General features: G+C 43.7%; 1 protein-coding gene across 3 annotated transcripts in view; it reads left to right on the top strand.

Moving 5' to 3' along the window:
* The first annotated feature begins 3,701 nt into the window (after positions 1–3,701).
* Positions 3,702–13,854, top strand: part of LOC121000673 (polyadenylate-binding protein 1-like) — a 31,585-nt gene continuing 21,432 nt past the window's right edge. For all 3 annotated transcript variants that reach the window (XM_040431260.1, XM_040431259.1, XM_040431261.1), the window contains exons 1-9: positions 3,702–3,894; positions 5,662–5,855; positions 5,931–6,046; positions 7,039–7,175; positions 7,256–7,350; positions 8,767–8,904; positions 8,987–9,082; positions 11,750–12,016; positions 12,108–12,201. In XM_040431260.1, the coding sequence (XP_040287194.1) occupies positions 3,702–3,894; positions 5,662–5,855; positions 5,931–6,046; positions 7,039–7,175; positions 7,256–7,350; positions 8,767–8,904; positions 8,987–9,082; positions 11,750–12,016; positions 12,108–12,201 (1,330 nt within the window). The remainder of the gene's footprint in view (positions 3,895–5,661; positions 5,856–5,930; positions 6,047–7,038; positions 7,176–7,255; positions 7,351–8,766; positions 8,905–8,986; positions 9,083–11,749; positions 12,017–12,107; positions 12,202–13,854) is intronic.

Below are 13,854 nucleotides of genomic sequence, written 5' to 3'. Positions count from 1 at the left end.
CATCTCCAGCCTGCCAGCGAAGGATCGCCGCTGGCAGGCTGGAGATCCACTCGCTTACCTTCCGATCCTGTGAACGCGCGCGCCTGTGTGCGCGCGTTCACAGGAAATCTCGCGTCTCGCGAGAGAACGCGTATATGCGTCCAGGAGGAATGAATCGACCGCCTCCAGGACGCGTCCCTGCGTTCGGCGGTCCGGAGGCGGTTAATAGAGTTATTTAATAAAATGTATCTGTATAGTGCCACCTGCTGTTTGTTGCTTTTTCTTATTTCTTTTTCCTGCTCACTGAGAAGGTCGCACATGCTCAGATTTATCCTATAACTGCTTCATGAGCTTTTTAATGCCTCATGCACACGACAGTGTTTTTTCACTGTCAGTGATTTGGCTTCAGTGGTCCGTGTCCGATTTTGCTTCAGTTGTGTTTCCTTGTGTCCTCCGTTTTTTCACCGCGTCCGTGATTCCAGTCCGTCAAAAAAAATATAACCTGTCCTATTCTTGTCAGTGGAAAACGGAGGACGGACCAATTCAAGTTAACGTCATCCGTGTCCGCGTCCATTTTTTTCTACAAGACCTTGGTGCAATAAAATTACACTTTTCATTAACCTTCCTTTTTTTTCCCCTGTCAGACAAAAAAAAAGGAAGGTTAATCAAAAGTGTAATTTTATTGTTCCAAGGTCTTGTAGAAAAAAATGGACGCGGACACGGATGACGTTAACTTGAATTGGTCCGTCCTCCGTTTTCCACTGACAAGAATAGGACAGGTTATATTTTTTTTGACGGACTGGAATCACGGACGCGGTGAAAAAACGGAGGACTATAATTTTTTTTTCTCAGGTCCATAGAAATTAATGGGACCTCCGCTAAACTGTGAAAAATGATGGAACGGACGCGGATGCACACAACGGTCGTGTGCATGAGGCCTAAGGAAGTGAGTTGCAGCAGAATGGACACGCCCCCTGAGCTGCAGCAGAATGGACACGCCCCCTGAGCTGCAGCAGAAAAGACACTCCCCTTGAGCTGTCAGCTTGATATAAATCTAGCAGAGCAATGAATGGGGATATCTCTGGACCCATGTGAGGTACAGGGCTGGTTCTAGCTTTGTTATATAGAGATTGTCATGTACTATGTGATGTCATTTTACATTAGGGTACTTTCACACTTGCGTTGTTTGATTCCGGCAGGCAGTTCCGTTGCCTGAACTGACTGCCTGATCAGGCAAACTGTATGCAAACGGATGTCATTTTTTCTGACTGATCAGGCATTTTTCAGACTGATCAGGATCCTGATCAGTCAGAAAAATGCCTGATCAGTCTGAAAAATGCATTGCAATACCGGATCCGTTTTTCCGGTGTCATCAGGCAAAACGGATCCGTTTTTGTTTTTTTTTCATTTTTAAAGGTCTGCGCATGCGCAGACCGGAAGGACGGATCCGGCATTCCGGTATTTTGAATGCCGGATCCGGCACTAATACATTCCTATGGAAAAAAATGCCGGATCCGGCATTCAGGCAAGTCTTCAGTTTTTTTCGCCGGAGATAAAACCGTAGCATGCTACGGTTTTCTCTTTTGCCTGATCAGTCAAAACGACTGAACTGAAGACATCCTGATGCAAACTGAACGGATTACTCTCCATTCAGAGTGCATGGGGATATGCCTGATCAGTTATTTTCCGGTATAGAGCCCCTGTGACGGAACTCTATGCCGGAAAAGAAAAACGCAAGTGTGAAAGTAGCCTTAATCATGGATAACCCCTTAATGCTGGGTTTACACGTGACTGATTACCTGTGGATATGCCCTTGCGGATTTTCGCACGGCAAATCTGCAGCATTGTACAGTACCAGCAAAGTGAATCAGTTTTTACCTCATTCACACATGGCAGAAAAAATCTACAGCAGAAACTGATGGCGGTGTGGATTTTAAATCTGCAGCGTGTCAATTTATACTGTGGATTTCATTCTGGATTTCCAATGCAAAAAATGAAACTGCGTCTAAGGGTCAATTCACATGTCCGTAAGTGTTTTGCAGTCCGCAAATTGGGGATCCGCAAAACACGGATACCAGTGTGCGTTCTGTATTTTGCGGACCGCACATGGCCGACCCTATGATAGAAATGCCTATGCTTCTCCGCGATTGCGGACAAGAATAAGACATGCTTTATCTTTTTTTGTGGGGCCGCGGAACAGATGCGGACCCAGAACTACAGACGTGTGAATGGACCCTAATCAGCAGCATTTCAGCAACAAAATCAGTGACAAAAATGCGCCATATGATGTCTTTTTTTCTGCTGCAGAAAATCCACAGTTAGGGCTCATGCACGCGAACGTATTTTTTTTCCGGACCATATGCAGAACCATTCATTTCAATGGGTCCGCAAAATTAAACAGAAGTTACTCTGTGTGCATTCTGTTTACGTATGTCCTTATGTCCGTTCCGCAAAAAAAAAATAGAACATGTCCGCATAATGGACAAGGATAGGACTGTGCTATTAGGGGCCAGCTGTTGCGTTCCGCAAAATACGGTATGCACACGGACGCCATCCGTATTTTTTGCGGATCCATTTTTTTGCGGACTGCAAAACACAAGCGGTCGTGAGCATGGGGCCTTAATCTGTCAAGTGTGAACCCAGCCTAAAGGCAAAATCTGCAACAATTCTATGGCAAAATTCACACGAGTGACTTGAGGATTTGGCAGCCGATATGGGTGGAAATCCGCAGCATAAATTGACATACTGCTGATCTGAAATCATATTATGTGCAGAATCCATTACAGAAAATTTCTGCAGCGTGTGGATAAGGTTTGATGAAATCTCATCCCTTTTGCTGCTGCTGTAAATGATGTGGATTTTCTGCATGCAATTCCGCTGCTGAAAATCTGTGATCTATATGCCAGGGGTATGAATAATTATGGGCAGCCCTGTATATGCCAGGGGTAAGAATAATTATGGGCTGCCCTGTATATGCCAGGGGTATGAATAATTATGGGCTGCCCTGTATATGCCAGGGGGTAATTGTCATGTGCTGTAGAAATGTGGCAGACGTGTACTCAGGCCAGTGGTAACAGCCCCTGCCTCACATGGGCAGCAGTTGGCAGGCTGAGACAGCCATGCGGCAGCTAGGCTGAACAGTTTAACAGTCCGGAGCAGGGATCGAGAGGCTAGGCTACACACACAGAGGTGAGGGGGCGACGGGCATCGTACTCAAATGTTTGGATTCTTCTAGTCTGAAGTCAGCACAACTGAAAGGTGTGGCCTGAGGGAGCGCAGGATTTATAAAATTGTAGCTCCGAGCCCTATGGTCGCAGACGTCTTACGTGGGTTACATTAGGTCAGATATACCCTATTATGTCAGTCCCCCAAAAAATGAAAATTTGCAGTATACAAAGATCCATATCCCCCTGGCAGCATTATTCCTCTGGGGGTTATATGTGATTATTGCCCATGAGCTGCGTGCAGGATTGCCACTCATTCAAGTAAATAGGGCAGCACTGCAATACTGCACACAGCCATCCAACAAGAGTGGCGCTGTTTCTGGAAGAAAGCAGCCACACTTTTCTAATCTCATCTTCCATTACAGGACTAATATTAAGGGACTCCTCCCTTCCAGTGTCGTAGATCTGTCCTTCGTTAAAATGTCCGTAGCATGTGCTGATCAAGGTGTCTTCTTTACAATCTCCTTTCTTATAGTGAGTCCTCCAGCCGTATAAATCATGCAGACTAGTGCTTATAGCTGCAATGCAGCGTCTCTCTATGTAGGGGACCTCCGAACCGAGATCACTGAGGCGATGCTGTATGAAAGGTTCGGTCCTGTCGGGAACATACTGTCCATCAGAGTGTGCAGAGACAAGATCACCCGCCAGTCACTCGGCTATGCTTATATCAACTTTCAGCAGCCGGCGGACGGTAAGAACCGATCCCCCCCCCCTGTTTCTACAGTTAGAGGTCTACACTAAGGACAGGGGCGGTCATACTGTATGTACAATCTGGGCAACTGCACGGGGGGATCAGCAGGTAGGGGGCCACTGTCACCATAAAAGTACCTTACTACCGTACTTTGCATATAAAGGACTTAGCAAATGGGGCCCTCTGTTGTGTCCACACTTGGACTGCGGAGATCCAGCACAAATACCGGCTGTCCATCGAACAAAAAAAAACATTGCCTGTAGAGGTTTTTGTCTGGCAAAAACCAAGCATTTATGCCAGAAATTAGCCAAATCACAGCAGGACCTCATTGAAGTCAATGGGTATCCGGCAGTGAAGTTAGGGGTTCTGGCGAGGACAGATCCTGTGAGATCCGGCAAGCTGCTCTGTCAGAGGCTGCCAAACAGAGATGTGAACAAAGCCTGAGGAGCAATGGCAGCTGCTTTCCTTTCCCCACCCGGTCCTACTGTAGAATATCCATGTAACATTGCATTTGTACCTGCATGCACCACCACTGGAAGAAAAAAAACGAAGCACTGAAGACCATTCATTAACCCATTGAGGATGCAGCCAGTTTTTGGAAATTACTTTTTCGTTTTTTTCCTACCCGCCTTCTAAGGGTCATAACTTTTCATTATTTTTCTGTTGACATAGCCAATGACACCATTTAATGTTCCATATAATGTGTTTCAAAACCATAAAAATTAGCATTTTTGTTGTTTGGCATTTGTTTTTTTTTCTATAAAAATATCATGATGAGTGTGATAAATAGCATTTATTGTTATTACTCTTAAAAAAAATTAAAACCCTTTTCAAAGAAAAAAAAATAAAGGTGTTACCATATTCTGTCACTCATTTTATTTTTTCTTCGACAGAGATGTGAGGGCTTATTTTTTGCGGGCCGAGCTGTATTTTTAGTATGTAATTTTGGGGAACATACAATTTTATGATCATTTCTTTATTTTATTTTTATTGGGTCGGTGAGGTGACCAAAAAAAATGGCAATTCCTGCACTGGGATTTTTTATTTACATCATTCACACAGTGAAATACATAACATGATATTTTAACTTCAGTCATTTTTACACATGACCAATTATGTTTTTTTATGAGAAATGAGAAAAATTGGAAAAGTTTTTCCTTTTAACTTTAATATAGAATTGTTAATATTTTAAAAACTTTGGGGGACATTTATCAAGACTGGTGTTTTCTTAGCCAGAGGATCTTTATATTTATCTAGTAAAGAGGGTTCCAAGGACAAACCAATGACCACCTTTGATTTTTAATATATCTTCATAGGGTCTGTCTCTCCAAAACCCCTAGAAAAGGGTTTTCCAGGATTTTTATACTGGATCCTTAGGATAGGTCAGTGGCTGGGGTCTGGCTCCATTGATGTAAAAATGTCTTTAAAAAGTTAAATGATACAATTCTGGCTGCCTGTATCCACCACTAGGGGGAGCTAATGAGCTCACTGCAGACTGTTTATATTACAGTATGCAGTAAGCTTCCTATAGTAACAGCTGATGAGGATTACACTTCATTTCTATGTCTGTCGTCAATTAAACACCATTCATGGGATTTGGAGCTATATATTACAAAAAACTGGAGGGCTATAAAAAGATATATAAAGAAATTTATCAGCACACAATGTTGGACTCTCTCAACTTATCCTATCAGGACATACTGCAAGGAGAACACTGAAGGAGAAAACCCCTGTTTCTTTAAAAATCAAAACTTTTTTTCCCACCAGCGGAACGTGCCCTCGATACAATGAACTTTGAAGACATGAAGGGCAAACCTATGCGCATTATGTGGTGTCAGCGCGACCCGTCCCTACGAAAGAGCGGGGTTGGCAATGTTTTTATCAAAAACCTGGAGAAATCCATTGACAGTAAATTGCTGTATGATACATTTTCGGCTTTTGGCAATATCCTATCATGTAAGGTAAGTCAGGCTAAGTATACAGATCCATGCAGTCTGTACAGTAATAACTGAATTCATTAGTATGAGCTGTTACAGGTCGTATGTGATGAAAATGGATCTAAAGGCTACGGGTTTGTACATTTCGAGACCCAGGAATCGTCCCAGAATGCCATTAATTCGTTGAATGGTATGATCTTAAATGACCAGAAAGTGTAAGTATAATTTCCTCTAATACAAAAAATTCATTGGGCTTTACTAGTAATTATAGGGTTTGGTTTTTGAGGATACCTTACCAGGTGAATATTGTTCATTTCTGGATCTGGATATTTTCATTGCTCGTGAGATCCCCTGTACATATCCTTTAGGCCTCATGCACACGACCGTTGTTTTATTCCGTGTCCGTTGATTTTCAATGGGTCCGTTGAAAACTCGGCTAATGCACCGTTTGCCATCCGCGTCCGTGATTCGTGGTTCCAGTCCGTCAAAAAAATATAACCTGTCCTATTATTTTCGTGGAAAACGGTTCGCGGACCCATTCAAGTCAATGGGACCGCTAAAAAACGCGGAGGCACACAAGATTGTCATCCGCGTCCGAGCGTCCGCGTCCGTTTTTTTCCTATCATTTGCATGGCAAACCTGTCTTAGACTTTTTTTTACTTTCCTTTATGTCTGGTGGTCCTCCAAAAATAAAGGAAGACACACGGAAACAAAAACAGAAACGGATCACGAAACAACGGAACCCCATTTTGTAGAATATGTCACTTTTTGATATATATGTAATATGTCACTTTTTGATATATATTTTTATACGGTTATATTTTATTATGAAAAACGTTAATAATTATTATTTTTTAAAAATAATTCCCTACTATTGCTACACAATTAGGTATCTGGACATAGGATGTGCCATCTGGGGCCCCCCCACCCATTGGCACTAGGCACCATACCTGTCATACCTTGTGAATATCCTTATAGGTTTCTAAGGATCACAAGCGATACATCTCTTGCAGAAATTTTTGCAATTTGTCTGAATGTTTTTTTTTCTGCAGAAAGCACATGGATTTCTGCAAATGAATGGGGCACTTGCATAAATTTCCGCAACTAAACTGCCATAATTGAATAGATTCCTAAGGTGGGAAGAATTCTAGAAGTAGAATATTGATGACCTATCCTCAGGATAGACTTTTTTGTATGTTCTCTAAAGGTTCATCGGATATTTCAAGTCCCGCAAAGAACGAGAACCTGAGCTTGTTGCCAGAGCGATGTTCACAAATCTTTACATCAAGAACTTTGGGGAAAATATGGATGACGAACGGCTCAGGGAACTGTTCAACAAATACGGTAAAGATCCTGTGTGTAGCTGCAATCTAGTCTGAGATTTCTATGTCTGAACTTACATGTGTGCAATCATCTCACTTTAGGGCCTACACTGAGTGTGAAAGTTATGACTGATGATAGCGGGAAGTCCAAGGGATTCGGCTTTGTCAGCTTTGAGAAACATGAGGATGCACTAAGAGTGAGAAGGACACATACAAAATCTTAAGAGTCAGAAATGTTATCTTTTCTAACTGCAGGTTATCAAAGTTGTTGGAAGATGGCCGGCTGCATGACATCATAATGTCTGACCATAGTCCTCCTTAGTTTGATTTGAATTTTTTTTTTCTATTTCACGACATTTATGGAATATCCACAGAAATGTCTGACAAGTGGGAGCGTCACCTTTGGGACCCTTATCTCAACTGGTCCCCATCCCTTGTTTTACCTTGGTTGTCCATGCAAGTAGATCAAATTGAGAGGTGTCAATGCATGTAAGCAGAGGTGAGGCACCCATTTGTTAGATATTTATGGCATATTCTGTTGGTATGCCTTAAAGAGAATGTGTCATTTGAAAATGGTCTATTGTTTAAATCACGTTTTTTAAAGACTTTTGGGTAAGTTGTTTTTAATTTTCCACGCCAATATCTATATTTAATATATTTCACAAAGACCACTAGGCCTAATAATAGGTACCACTTCTTGGTCTGCACAGATCACTTTCCTGTAGTTATCTGCTTATCATTACAGGCAGGATTAGAATGACAGGTATCACCTCTTTATAAAGACAACAGGATCCACAATTGACAATAGGTGATAACACAGCTTATTAGCTCCCTCATGAACTCTGCACAGGTCACTGAGCGTGCCTAGAAAACTCTCCCATATAAGTCAATGAGGTCTCCTCCTGTCCGTTGTGTCTATGGCCCATATGGCTGGTGCAAAGCAATTCTCTAAATGCTATTAAAGGGGTTATTTCAGGGAGCTGCTGCGTTCACCAGAGCTCTGGTGAGGCTACTCCTAACAGCTGAGGATAGGTCATCAATATTATTTCCAGGATAACCCCTATAAGAACAGCTGAGGCAAGATGGCCACCCCCATAATCATGTTCAGGGAACAGAATATAAAAATCTACAATCAGAAAATAAAAAAAGATTAGAAAAAAGGAGGTGTGTTGCTATCTGGTTTTAACTGAAAAAAATAAATAAAAAAAATTCTATGACACATTCTCTTTAAACATTTGAGGTGGAAGACTCCTTTAAATAGATCAGCTGGAAAACCTGTGTCGCCATTGAAATGCATAACCAACCAACTAATATGTAAATGGGCTTCACCAGTGCAGGAGCCGCTCTTTCTAGTAGCTCCCAGCACTGGCTCCATAGAGTAAGATCCTATGTGGGGGCATATAGACAACCCCTTTTAGGCTACTAAAAGTTTGTATGCAGCCAACTCTATGGTCTTTTTGGACCAGTTATATAACTGTAGATGTATAGATTCTTCAGAAGCTGTTATAATACAAAGTAACCTAAACCATAAAAAAGTGGGATAATACAGGCCAGGGTAGGAAAATACAGGAATGCAATAGGATGTAAAGTGATGATTTTCCGAATTCTATAAGGCTGTGGATGAAATGAACGGAAAGAATGTGAATGGTAGGTCCATTTACGTTGGAAGAGCCCAGAAGAAATCCGAAAGGCAAGCGGATCTCAGGAGGAAGTTTGAACAAATAAAGCAGGAACGCATCACCAGAACGCAGGCGAGTGACGTCACTTCTTCAGATTTTTTAGCAAGGATCTGAGAACATTTCCAGGCTTATAACGAATATTTCATTGTTTTAGGGCGTCAACCTCTACATTAAAAATCTTGCGGATTGCATTGACGACAAGCGGCTACATCAAGCATTTTCCCACTTTGGTATCATCACCAGTGCAAAGGTGAGCAATAAGAGTGCATGCACACGAACGTATTTTCTTTCCGTGTCCGTTCCGTTTTTTTGCGGACCGTATGCAGAACCAATCATTTCAATGAGGCCACAAAAAAAAACTGAAGTTACTCCGTGTGCATTCCGTTTCCGTATGTCTTTTCCGCAAAATATAGAACATGTCCTATTATTGTCCGCATTATGGACAAGGGTAGTACTCTTCTATTAGGGGCCAGCTGTTCCGTTCTGCAAAATACCTAATGTACACGGACGTCATCCGTATTTTTTGCGGATCCGTATTTTGCGGATTGCAGTCGTGTGCATGAGGCCTTAGGTAGTATCTGCTAGACCTCTTTCCATGGGCAGATTGGAAACTTGAAGTAGCCTTGGAAAAAAATATCTTAAAGTGGCCTCATATTGTAGGTAGGTCTAAACTGGCAGCAGGCGAGGCCAACACAAGAAGGTAGGGGTCACAAAAAACTGTCAGTAGTAGCCACATTGGTGGTAGGTGTCACCAATGCACAAATAATGGAATACCCTACTAAAGGGGTTTTCAGAAAATTTGTTATTAATGGCTTTGTCACGGTGGGGAGTGGGGGAAAACTCCCCACCGAACACTGAAGGGAAATGGGAGTGACAACTAGGCCTAAACACCAGAAACAGGGAGCAGGTCACCTCCTAAAGCGACCCTGATCCTCGCCCTGACTCCTATCCATATGAGCGGACTCAGATGGTAGGACGGCTCATACCCAGGAACCTCGGACCCTGGAATCCCTGAAAAGCACTACGGATTGTGAAAGGGCTTGAGACGACCTTTTCCTCCAAGATACGGAAGAACAGGAGTCTCACCTGGCCTAGATGCAAGGAAAGGGGAAGACAGTGAACAGCAACTGGATCAGCAGGTAAAAACCCAGTGATACAACAACACATCAGAACAACAAGCATTTACCTGCTGAAGCAACAGGATGGAACACAGACACCAATAACTTCCTGGACCCCCATGCGGACTGGATGCATGACGCACCAGGCAGGGCTGCTTACTGACTTGTGGTTCCCCCTCCGGGGAACCCAGGAGCCCTCTCACCGGAGGCACAGACAGACAGGGGAATGTCTAGCATCCATGCAGGACCGTACACACCAAAGCAACAACAACTATACATACAACACAAGCCCTGAACATACCACACCACACATAGAATAGGGAAAGGAAAGAAAAGGAAGGTGACATCGAGGAGACATTGATATCCCACAAGGTGTCCCTCAAGGACTGGGCAGAAGGAATCTCCAGCACAGGAGCATAACTCCAGCACACACCGAGGCTGGAGTACAACTAAACTCCTGCTACCAGCCACAGGCAATATAAGCACCTAGTGACCACACCCAGCCAGTTAGTTAACCCCTCCAGTACCAGACAGGGAAGGAACCCGGAGGAAGGAGCAAAACACAAACATGCTGCAAAACAACACATTGCCCATGGCAACCAGCATGCACGGCTAACGTGTCACGTCGCACAACAACCAGACCGAGACACAGCCTAAGAAAATACCATCAACACTGGATCAGTGGGGATCCGACTCCAGGAACCACCACTGTTGATCAGTTGTTTGAAGAGACTGCAGTTCTTCAGTGAGTGCCACGGTTTCTTCCTAGGCCAGTGACATCACATTCATTGGTTATATGGCCTATGTGCTTCACTTAGTCCCATTCAATGAATGTGCCTGGGCTGTAATACCAAGAACAACCACTATACAATGTGCAGCGCTATTCTTGGTAAGCTGTGAGAAGGCCGCAGAGCTCACTGGCCTCTTCAAACAGCTGATCGGTGGCAGTGGCGGGTGTCAAACTAAGCAGATATTAATGACCTATCTTGGGGATAGGCCATTTGTATAGAATTCCTGGAAAAAACTATTTTGGGACAAAAGGACAGAGCTCCTCCACCCTTACATACAGTTCTATAGTCAAATATGGAGCACCATTATTTTATATTCATGGAGCACATAGCTATGTATAGTGCCCTATGGTGAGAGATGGAGTATCAGATCTATATATACAGCCCTATAGTAATACATGGAGCACAATTACTACACATACAGCCCTATAGTAGTACATAGCACCCTACACGTACTAGAGGATGGCTTACAGGTCACTAGTGACACACAAGCCTGGATTGCTGAGATACTAAATCGTTTTTGGGGGTGGCTGTCCTCATGAGCTCTTGAAGGGGTATTCTCTTCTTGGACATTGGGGGAATAGTGCTAAGATATTCCCACAATGTCTGATAGGTGCGGGTCCCACCCCTGGGGGACTGCTCCCTCCATTCATTTCTATGGGACTGCCGAAAATAGCAGAGTGACGGCTAGGCTATTTCCGTGAGCCCCATCGCAGTGAAAGGAGCAGTGGCTGCACTTCCCATTAATTTCTATTGAGCTTCTTTCGGCGGCTATTTTCGGCAGTCCCATAGAAATGAATGAATTGCGGCCGCGCATGTGCGGTTCTCTCTCCAGCATTTTGGACAGGTGCGGGTGCCAGTGGTGGGACCAACACCTATCAGGCATTTGGGGGCATATCCTAGCGTGTATGTGAACGGCCTGAGGTAAGGGTATATTAATTAATAATTAATAATAATCAATAATAATATAATTAATAGTGTGAAGATGTTTACTGCAATCTGCTTTTTAAGGTCATGATGGATGGTGGACGCAGCAAAGGGTTTGGTTTCGTCTGTTTCTCCTCCCCCAACGAGGCCGCAAAAGCTGTCACAGAGATGAACGGGAGGATCATAGCCTCCAAGCCCTTGTATGTCGCCTTGGCGCAACGCAAAAAGGATCGTCAAGCTAATCTGGCCACTCAGTTCATGCAGAAGATGGATCATGTCCGAATGGTAGTGAACCCGGTCACTAACACCTACCAGGCACTGCCACCCAACTATATGGCACCTGTTACACAGGTAACACCCCCAGATCAAAAATGTAAAAGCTAAATATATATATACACACACATGGGAGTTATTCTGCTAAATCCTCTGTTTTTATCTTCAGGCCCAGAACCACACTGTATACTACCCAGCCGGACAGATGGCACAGGCTATGCCAAGTCCTAGCTGGACAACCCAAGGTATGTGTTCAATGCATTGTAGGAATGGAGCATTGTGTGACAGTACAAGGTGTAAAGGGGAGATTTATCAAAACTGGTGTAAAGAAAAACATAGCATGCCCATAGCAACCAATCACAACCAACCTTTCATTTTTCAGAGCTCCTTTGGAAAATGAAAAGTGCAATCCAATTGGTTGCTATGGGCAACTAAGCCAGTCTTGATGAACAGTGATGGCCAGTTCGCAGTGTTCGCCAACGAACACATGCGGGCTTGCCATCTTGACTCACAAGTCCGGCGATGCACAGGTAAGCCCTTACCTGTGCCTGTGCCGCGAGCCGGTCTGAAATCACCCTCCACAACTTTCGGGACCCCGTTCTCAGTGTAGGTGCGGGCGCCAGAGGTGGGACCCGCACCTATCAGACGATGGGGGCACATCCTAGCGATATGCCTCCACTGTCTGAGATGGGAAAACCCCTTGGTCTACTACTCAGTTTCTCGCCATTTTTCAAGATCTGAGCTTCCCAGATGGATACAGTCCTAGCTATTTGCCGCAACGTGTCCCCCAGATGTTTGGGGGCTATCCAGGATTTTAATATTGATAGCCTATCCTCCTTGGGATAGGTCATGAATATTAGATCGGAGGAAGGGGGGTGTCCGACTCCCAGCACCCCCGTCGTTCAGATGTTTATAGAAATCGCGACGCTCTGTGAGTGATGTTACCATACATCGGTCACATGGCCTAGGCGCAGCTCAGCCCTATAGAAATGAATGGGGCTGAGCTGCAATACCAAGTATAACCAGAGTGGGACCCTGGCTGATCTGCTATTGATGACCTATTCTGATGAGTAGGCTATTAGTATCAAAATCCCGGAGAACCCCTTTAAAAAGTTTAGTTGACTTTACTGGGAGTGGACTGAGGAAGGGGCCAAGAGACCAGAGAATGGTCTGTATGGGAGTGGAAGGGGATTGGTAAGGTGAATATTGTTCCTTTTGTTATTTTACACCATTGGAAGTTGTCTGAAAAAATAAAAATAAATCTTCTTTTTGGAAACCCCCTTCAAAAAGAAGTAAACAATATCTAACGAACAAATATATGCTAAAAGAACTCTCTTTTGTCATTGGGTATTGAAGACTATGTAAATAAAAAAGGAGAAAGAGACAGGAGGCAGCGCCTCGTGTGTAGAACCGTTTGATAGTTTAAAAATAACAGTACACTGATTGTGCTTACCGTTTTGGGTTGTGATGAGTCACAACTCCTTTGAATCACTTTAGCTGGTATAAGCCCGTCCAGCTTGCAGGGGTGTCTGCTGCTGCTGCCCAGGTCCTTACCCGCTGCCGTGGGATACGGTTTCAGGGATATTGTGGATAGTAGATAGATTTGAAAAAATGAACCACAGGCCTACTGTCCTGATGAAGGGGGCAGTTCGCCCCTGAAACGCGTAGACGAAAATATAAATAAAGATCCACTTTTATTTATTTATCTACTGAGTCCTGACTTCTTCTGCAGCAGCGCCGCTTCCAAAAAAGGTTAATTTTTTCAAATCTATCTACTATTGAAGACTATGAACATAGATATATATCTGGAGATGTCCCTGCCATATACCCCGAAGGTTTGCCACGAATGTAGTGTGAACATTGTCTTAGCCCAGACACAAACAAGAGAGTTGAATGCGATAAACTCGCAGCGTGTG

The sequence above is a fragment of the Bufo bufo genome, chromosome 5, assembly GCF_905171765.1.
Source record: "Bufo bufo chromosome 5, aBufBuf1.1, whole genome shotgun sequence".
NCBI classification, from domain to species: domain Eukaryota; kingdom Metazoa; phylum Chordata; class Amphibia; order Anura; family Bufonidae; genus Bufo; species Bufo bufo.
The sequence above is the reverse complement of the archived record's forward strand: the minus strand, read 5'-3'. Positions and strand labels throughout refer to the sequence as shown.